The sequence below is a fragment of the Kryptolebias marmoratus genome, linkage group LG2 (assembly GCF_001649575.2).
Source record: "Kryptolebias marmoratus isolate JLee-2015 linkage group LG2, ASM164957v2, whole genome shotgun sequence".
NCBI classification, from domain to species: Eukaryota; Metazoa; Chordata; class Actinopteri; order Cyprinodontiformes; family Rivulidae; genus Kryptolebias; species Kryptolebias marmoratus.
Window position 1 is genome coordinate 11,288,544 of NC_051431.1, and position 8,807 is coordinate 11,297,350.

The following is an 8,807-nucleotide window of genomic DNA, read 5'->3' on the forward strand; positions in this document are numbered from 1 at the left end:
GGGGGGGGGACGAAGGACACATAAAGTTTGCTCTCTTCTGTAGCTGCTTCCCTGACACCCGACCAAGCTTCCGAGCTTCTGAGGACCGACGTAAGGGACTTCTGCGGGACAGAGGACCTGGCGCGAGGGCGGCGAGACGACAGCCGGAGCTGGAAAGACATCACTGGTTCTGGTGCCCTGCTTGGCAGTGGAAGGCACGAGTCCCGGCGCCCCCGCGTGACCCCGCTGAGCTGAGAGGTGGATCGGGTCCTTTGAAAGAGGGGGCTTTGAGCGGCGAATATCTTACCTGCTGCAGGTCAGCTCTTCGAACGACCTCAGTTTGGAGACGAGACCAGAGTGCCTTAAAGCGACTCCAACAGCAACCGTTTTCATAAAACGCCGACTCCTACACGTTTTCCTCTGCGAACCGAAGACTAAGAGACTTAAAGACTGAAGGACCAGATCGCTCTGATCATAACTGTGACCCATGTTGGCGAAACGAGTCAGAATTAGCTCAGAATCAAGATGAAAACACTGATTTCTGCTGGGATTCAGATTTGTGTAATAACGAGTCCTTAAAGGCACCATCGAGCCATCCCGGCAACTGAAACCTCTTCAATCTTCCTAATCTACAGTTAAATTTAGGTTTTTTCTAACAGCTGCGTCTTCAGAAACAACCCTTATAATCTCTTTGCCGGCTGGGAAATCCCTTCGTATAATGCTGAAGTTTGAGGATTCTCCTTTTTTTTTTTTGTTTTTTTAAACAAACATCACTCCAGACCGATAAAAATCCAGTTTTCAAACCGGCGCTCCTTAAACGAAACTACTTCGCCAAATTTCTACAAACCGCGGCTCATTTTGAAGCTTTTCAGACGCAGAATTTCACAAATAATAACCGAAAAGCTCCTGATGGCGACTCATTCTGCCAGCATGGATCGAATGTCACACATTTTATTTGACTAAATTGTTTTTAAGGCGCTGCAGGAACGAACTAACGTCACTGCTTTACGTACAAATATCACCATCAGCCCCGGTAACCAAAGGGCTTCAGCACAAACCATCTCTACAACGTATTTCAGGAATTTACCGCTCCTGGTTTTAGTTCTGTGACGACTCTTTAAGCGGACTGGATTATCTGAGGGCCCCTTACGCGGGGGTCGCAGCCCCAGCTGGTGACCATCGGAGGGTTTCAGCTGAATTAAAACCACATCTGAAGAGGAAAGTTTCATTCCTCCTCCTCCTCTGCCTCGGACCGAGCAGACAGTCTGCCCCGCCGTCGGCGGAGGAGATAAGAGTTTTAATCCCAAACAGCAGCGGGAATCTGACCGGCTGCCTCCTGGGCTTTTTCACGATGTGTTCAAAGAGTGCTGGTAGGAAAAAATTTTTTTAAAAAGAGACATCCTAGTTATTTAAATAGAAATCTGCTATTCACGAATAAAGAGATAAATGCCAAAGTTTCTGCTGAAATAATCACGTCAGTTCACTTTGGTCTCTGCTCGGCTCAGACTAGCCGTTAGCTCTTCGATCCGGTCAGAACTGAACCGTTTCTCCAAACTGAGGTCGTTCAAAGAGCTGTCCACGACAGGTAAGATATTTACTCTCTCTCTCATGCCTTTTCTTCCAAAAAAAAAAAAAAAAAAACGGTCTGAACTTTGCCCTTAAACCGTGGGTTTTACAGCAGTGATACGCGCCGCGGTCGTCCGTCCGTCTGCGGGGAAGAGCTCTCCGGACGCATCGGGAAAACCTCCAACCCGACCCGCGACGGAACAAAAATAACAAGAAAAACGGGGGGAAGGCTTGAGGATGGACTGAGGAGGCTTGAATAAACACCCCACCCCCCCAAAAAAAAGACATTTGAGAATATCTACAGCTTTACAGGACGACAGCGTTGGGTGTCCGCAGTTTGAAGTATGCTTTCAGGTTTAGTGTTGGGATGTGGAGAAGAGTCTGTGCTTGGTTTACAACCACGGTTCGTTGGTTTGTTTGAAAAGAAAAAGAAAAAGGCAGACACGTCCCAGGATCCCGGGACAGTACTCCGTTGTAGTGTTTACAGACCCTGTCTGACGCTGAGTCACAAAAAGATCCTCATAAGTGCTTCGTTATGAACTGCAATAGAAATTCTGCATAATCATAGGCTGGCTATCTCTGCTCAGTATGGCGTAGCACACCTGGCTCGCTGGTACACTTCTCTAATCTCAATTTGGCAGATATGACCTCTTTCAAGTTGATGCGTGCGCGTTTCTCAAGTTTAGGTAAATTATTATTATTATTCCCCCCCCCCACACACACTTTTGACCTATCCGAGCGGGAAAAACTGGGGAGCGGTTTATTCCGTCGGCGCGATCGATGGACGTCCGGCTGAAGAAAGCTGCGCGCCCCGCTGAGCGTTAGTGTCGGGCTCGCTCGAGAGAAAATATAAAAACGTGATCCGAAAAAAAAAGATATCCGCTGATCTTGATATGTCCTTTTGATTCTCTTAGCTAGCAAATTTAAGAGCATAACAGCTGCAGTGAGAGCTTTACGGGAGCATGAGCTGTAGCAAACACGTTTTGTTTTTAAAAAAGAAAAAGCTATTGAAATGACACTAAACTTTAGGACTCATGAATATACAAACAAATGAGAACTAGTACATCTTTGTAAATAATAAACCAATACTGCCGGCAGTCTATACGTCTAATAAAAATGTTACTTGCCCTCAGGAACAGTATAATCCCTTAAAAAATAGACAACTCATATGATAAGACATTAAATGAAAAACAAAAATACAGCACCTATAAATAAGCAGAATAAAAACCAAACTATAAATGCAAATAAAACCAAGCTACAGTAAATCATAGTATTACACTACTCTGTGAGATTATTAATGCAATGGTAACGCATCAAACAGCTTAAAGAAGGGTGTCAGTTGTGCACGTGTAGTGTGTGCAAGTAGAAATATGACCCCACGCATTGGAAACGAACGCTCCTCACACACACACACACACACACACGCGCGCGCACGGGGTGCACACGCGTGTACTGACAGGCGCGCGTTGCACGTGCATCCACGCAAAGAACTGGGGGCGTGGGGGGTGGGGATTGAAGGTGGGGAGGCAGTGGGCTGACAGGCACTGAGGGTTTGTGTGGGACGAGGGGGGGGTGATATGCCTTAAAGTTTGTAGTGTTTACAGTAGAATTCAACGCAAAAATAAACAAAGACACGCACACATCCCTGGGTACAGGAGAGACTGGAGGACGGGGGGGAGGTGTGTGTGTGTGTGGGGGGGACTACTCACACCAGGGCTGGGGTTGAACTCACTTCGACAGCAACCAGCGGAAAATAACAACGAAGACACAAATAAAAAGTTCAGCAACTCGTTCGCTGAAAACCGACCGCTTCTTCTTCTTCTTTTTTTTTGCGTTTTCAGTTGAGAAATCTTTAAAACCTACGCCTTAAAACTGAGCGAATTGACCTCAACAAACCCCCCCCCACCTACGCGCAGGCAAGTATAAATGCACACGAGAAAAGACAAACACACACACACACTTCCTGATTTTGGCCTCTAAAAAAAGGGGGGACGTGTTCGTGAACAGACAGAGAGAGAGAGTTAGCGGTGCAGGCGTGCACACACACACACACACACACACACCCAGCAGGTCCAGTGCCGGGTACAGCTGTGACGCGCACAACCTTAAAAAGAAATTCAATAAAATAAAGTCAAATCAACAAGAGACACGCGTAGCATCGCCACGTCGGACAGAACTACACGAGTTCAACGTCACTCCGCTCTAATTTGTTGTTTTTCTTCTTTTCTTTTTTTTAAAACGGTAACCTGTTATTCTCTTATTTTCTGTACTAATTTTTAAAAACGCTTCCTAAAATTCCCTATTTTGTACTCTTTAGAGTCAATAGACTGTGCAATCTCTTATTGGCAACCAAATTGCAGTTTTAAAAAACAAAAGAAAATACAGAGAGATCATCCTTTATCCTGAAAAAGAAAAGGATCTAAGGAGGCAAAGAGAGGGTTCCTTCTTTCCTTCCTCTTCAGATGAGTGCGTTTGTTTGCGAGGAATTAAAAAGATCCTTCTGGCCATCACATGGCTGTCAGCAGGATGGGATACGGAGAGGGGTGAAGGGGGGGAGGACACAAAAAGGTCAAAGTTCATCTGTCTTCTATCAGTAACTGTGGCAGCTCAGCCAGCAGGCCTTCTACTGCCCTCTTAAGAGCGTAGGAGTGACTTGTATTTAAAAAACTAAACAAAAGGAAAACATGCTGCCATTGAGAAGAGAACACACCGATTTTAGGTGTTCCGCACACACGACAAAATACACACACACACACACACACACGTACGCACGCGCGCGCACACACACATAGGTGCACACTGACACGACCTCTGACACGCACGCAGTGAGTGAAAAAGGCAAAGGGTTTGTAACAGTCACTCTACAGTGTGAAAAATGAGGCGTCTCACTGAGTGAGGGGAGGTCTGTGGACACTTGGGAGGTGAGAAGAAGAGCGGAAAGGAAAAAATCTCCTTTAACAAAGTGAGAGTTCTTGTAAGAGAGTTCCTGTCTCTTTCTATCATCTATCAGTGTCTATCACTGTGACAGCTGCTGTGGCAGGCCTTGCCTGTGTTTCTGAGTCCAGGTTCGAACCCCAGCTGCAGGTCAGACCCCCAGCTCAGGGCTAACCAGTCTGGTGCACCAGTGGCTGGTGATAAGAGGGGAGGTACAGCAGGGCCAGAGGCCAGCAGGACGGCTAAGTGCTTTTTCTCAGTACAAAAACAAAAACTCAGTTTAAAAAAAAAAAAAAAATAGTCTAAACAAACAGGAGAGACACTTCAGCTCTCTTATTTTGTTCTTCTGTGTATTCAGTAAATCTTCTTTTTAAGGGTTTTGCCAACCACTCTTTGTTTCTTTCCTCTTTTTGGAAAGCTTCTCTGTAATAAAAATGGCTGCTGAGCTTGACTTTGGCTGTGTCCACTCTCCGACTGGAACAGAGCAGGAGGGGGTCCAAGGTTAGAGGTCGTGAGGTTATGAGAGGACAGGGGCGAAGGACAGACGGGGAGCTAGAACTCCCACTCTGAGGGATCCTCTTTACTGGCAGCCTTCTCCAGCCTGTGGATGATGTTATTCAGATTGGCCGCTTTCTTCTTGCGCAGATTGTTGTCCCTGGGGTTTCTGGCCGGGCCAGAGGCCGGGATGTTTGTACTCGAGGCGGAGCTACTGGAGGACGCCTCTGTGAGGCTGAAGAGCCCCAGTCCACTCTGTCCACAGCTGGAGCCTGGCCCGGCTAAGCCTGAGGTGGTGCAGTCTAACTGGGCGAGGGAGCTATTAGAGCCCCCGACCTCTGACTCGCCCTCCGCGCCGTGGTCTTTGCACGCTCCTCTGTGATCCTCCAGCCCCATGCCCAGTCCCTGGCGGCCCTCCACCGTGCCCTCAGACTCCGTCCCGTCACAGCTGTCCCCTTCTCCTGATTTGGACCCGCGGAGAGAAGGAGATCCCCCCTCGCTGCCGGGAACCACCCCTCCGGCCGCCTGGATCTCCTCTATGAAGAGCTCCCTCCGGATCCGTGACCTGGTGGAGAGACACGAGTTCATTCGAGGTCCGGAACGTAACCAACGCCGAACAGCTCGTGGCGACATTTTACATCGACAGGAAAGAAGGAAGGCAAAACTAAAAGCGTGTTTCTGTTGGCAGCTGCTGACCTGTAGTTATGGAACCAGTTGATGACCGTACTGGTCTTCAAGTTGAGCTGGGAGGCCAGCTCCTCGATGGTTTTGGGGGAGGGGTAGGGTTTCTGCTGGTAGGCTTTCTTCAGCGCGTCCTTCTCCTCGGGGCCCAGGACCACCCTGGGCTTCTTCAGCTGCTGCTGCCCCGGGCTCTGGGAGCCCTGCATGTAGTCAGAGCCGACCAAAGCTCCTTCCACAGAATGCCCATCGCTCAGGGAGCTCAGCCGCCTCTTCATGTAAGCTGGCGGAGACAAAAACGGGAAAGAAAAGCATGTAACCAAACAAATAAGATGAGTGTCGTTGATAAAGCTGTGCAAAAAAACAGCTTTTATGAGAGAAAAAAGGTATAATTTTACATATAATATGTGGAAATATGTGGAAAACAAATTTGGTTCTTCCCTGAAGAGCTCAAATCCTAAAAAATTCAAGAGTAACAAAAAGGAAAACAAGATTACCTTAATATTTTGACTATTTTCTTTCTACTGTGAAGACTAACATACTGATTCAGTCAGTAACAAAATGCTTTAATACAAATAAAGTAAGAATTCTTAAATAATTTCAATGATTTCCTGACACTACAGGAAACTGAGTCCAGTACAGAAAGATGTAGCTTATATTTCTAACTGTGATACAGTTTAATTAAACAGATTAAAAACCATCTTTAATTGTTTGTTTTTTGCCTCTAATGTTAAAACACATGTTGCTACAAACAGAGAAACTTGTCAGGAAGTAAAAGGTGGGAAGCAGAAAACATGAATTAGGAAGAAGTTTTTTTTTGGACAACATGGATCTGAACCCTAACCCTGTCTCCGTTTCCTCTCCTACCACTAGATGGCGCTCTTCCCTTTCTCACAGATCGAACTCGGGGGGGCCCTTCCATTTCACAGCAAACGAGCAGCTCCGTTTATTTACTCCAGGCACCAGCAGCTGAAAATGAACAGCTCGTGGCAGCTTCGCACGAGGCTGACATTTTCCCAACCCTGATACACGCTGCCAGATATATTAGTGTTGCGGGAGGGGGGGGAGGGTGTGTGTGTGTGTGTGTGTCGGGGGGTGGGGGTGGAGGAATAAACCCCTCAGAGCAAGGTTAGGGCACTCTGAAAGTTGTACAGGCTCGCAGGCTTGTACCACGAGAGTGAGAGGTCAAATACGGTTGGTCTGGATTAGGTCCATGTCTTTACTCCGGGCTCGGCTGGTGGCCCGGACCCCCCCCCCCCACACACACACGCACACACACACACACACACACACATCCGTCCCCCCATTGATGTTCGGATGCATTACTTTTAGTCGATGGTCTGAAACGAGCCCCGAACGCAAAAACAACCGACTGATCCAAAGCGGTCAAACACGCAGATTGACGTGACCCCGGGAGGATCCGGGATCCGCTGATCCTGGATTGTTGCTTCCAGCGGCAGGTTTGGGTAAGGTGGGGAGGCAGGTGTCACTCCGAGGCAGCTCGGAGGCGGGGGTGAGGGTGGGGGGTGGGGCCTCTTGGCTTTGCTGACTCTTTCACAAATTTTTGCAGACGGAGGGTAATAGCACGATAGGAGTGGCAGAGGGACTATGGACTTTAAAAAAAAAATGATTAAAATACAAGCTTATAGACACTGATGATTATTATAATGATGACGGTGATGAAGAGGAGTGCTGATGACTGTGAGTAAGCAGGCCCCCGGCAGTCCCCGAGCTGTCACATCGAATACAGTACGTGATGTCTGCAGTCCTGATTGGTACTGACATCACACCAAGATGACTGTGATCTGCACAACATGCTCTGCTGTCCTGCACAAAGGATACTGTGTGTGCAGATGTGCATGTGTAAATCAAAGGCTGCCGCTTTTTAAAATTTTGTTTGTTTGTCTAAGAATGTATTTATAAAACAAAAGCATGCCGAAGCAGATACGATGAAGGTAATCTGAGTCTTCGTCATTGCCTCCGACAGGGTGCTGCGCCCAACAGAATCCGCTTTTCTTTTCTTTTTTTTTTTTTTGTCTCCTATCTCATCGAGCTTTTCTTACACACCTTTCTTCTCCAGGCGTTTCATGTCCATGAGTTTCTCCACACTGTGTGGGTCCTGGAGCCAGAGCTGCATGCGGACAAACGGCTCCCGGCCCTTCAGGCTCAGCTTGTGCCAGGGTTTAGGCCTGGCCAGCAGGTCTGAGACGGAACCCTGAGTCAGACCCAGGATGGTCTCCCCAAACAGTCGCTGGCCTGGTTAGGCAAGAGGAGAGAGAAGAAATGGTCACCCGTCCCCCCAGAGAACGGACTTTGAACCGAACCGCACCCAAAAACAACCCCCCCCACCCCCCACCCCCGTGCTTCTTACCGAGATTATTATCAGTTAGCACCTCCTTAACCTTCTTGGTGATGGCGTACGTGTCGAGCTCGGGGGACATTGCAACCATCTCCTGGATGCTGAGACCCGAGTGACCTGGCAGAGGCAGCGGGGTTCCGGGCTGAGACTCCCCGCCCGAGGGGTCTTCGGAAGGAGGTTTGAGACCGGAGGACTGCGAAGCGAGCGGATCGCCGCCGAGGCCGTTGACGGACTCCTCGGCCGAACTGAGCGGGGACTCGGGAGCCGGGCTGCAGCTCGCGGAGGTCTTGGGCGTGCCCTCTGCTTCGAGGAGAACAAAGAATCACACAGGTTAGGAGTGGGGGGGGAGGTGTGGAGGGGGGACGCGTTGCGTCACGTCACGTCACGTAAGAAATCACAGATCCGCCTCCTCTCCCTGCTGGGATCGGGAGGAACATCAGTCGGATCGCGTCGAGCAATTTAACTCCCCGTTCAGCAGCAAAAAAGGTGCTTAAGTTTTCAGTTTGAAGCTTTTTTGGCTTCCTCGTCTTATTCCTTCATCTCCCTGTCTGTGTCTGTGTAGCGCTGCTGTGCAGCTCAGCAGGCTGGAAGAGAGCAGTCATGAGGAGCTGTCAGTGTACATTAGCTGCTGTTTACACCCCCAGAGAGAAAAGGAGACACACACACACGCACGCGCGCACGTACACACACATACAGAGCTGCCATCTGGCGCTGCAACACTAACTTGTCTATGACATGACAAACCAGCAGCTTGCTGGCTGACACTGCCACAGCACTGGGGAGGAGGGGGGTGGGG

The 8,807-nt window shown here is 48.8% G+C and overlaps 1 protein-coding gene across 1 annotated transcript in view; it reads right to left on the reverse strand.

Annotated features, from left to right (window-relative positions):
* Positions 1-669: 669 nt before the first annotated feature.
* cux1a (cut-like homeobox 1a) overlaps positions 670-8,807 on the reverse strand; it is a gene marked incomplete in the record, with an annotated part of 60,938 nt that continues 52,800 nt past the window's right edge. The window contains 4 exon segments of the mRNA XM_025007716.2: positions 670-5,539; positions 5,671-5,935; positions 7,720-7,908; positions 8,024-8,314. Of these exon segments, the coding sequence (XP_024863484.1) occupies positions 5,032-5,539; positions 5,671-5,935; positions 7,720-7,908; positions 8,024-8,314 (1,253 nt within the window).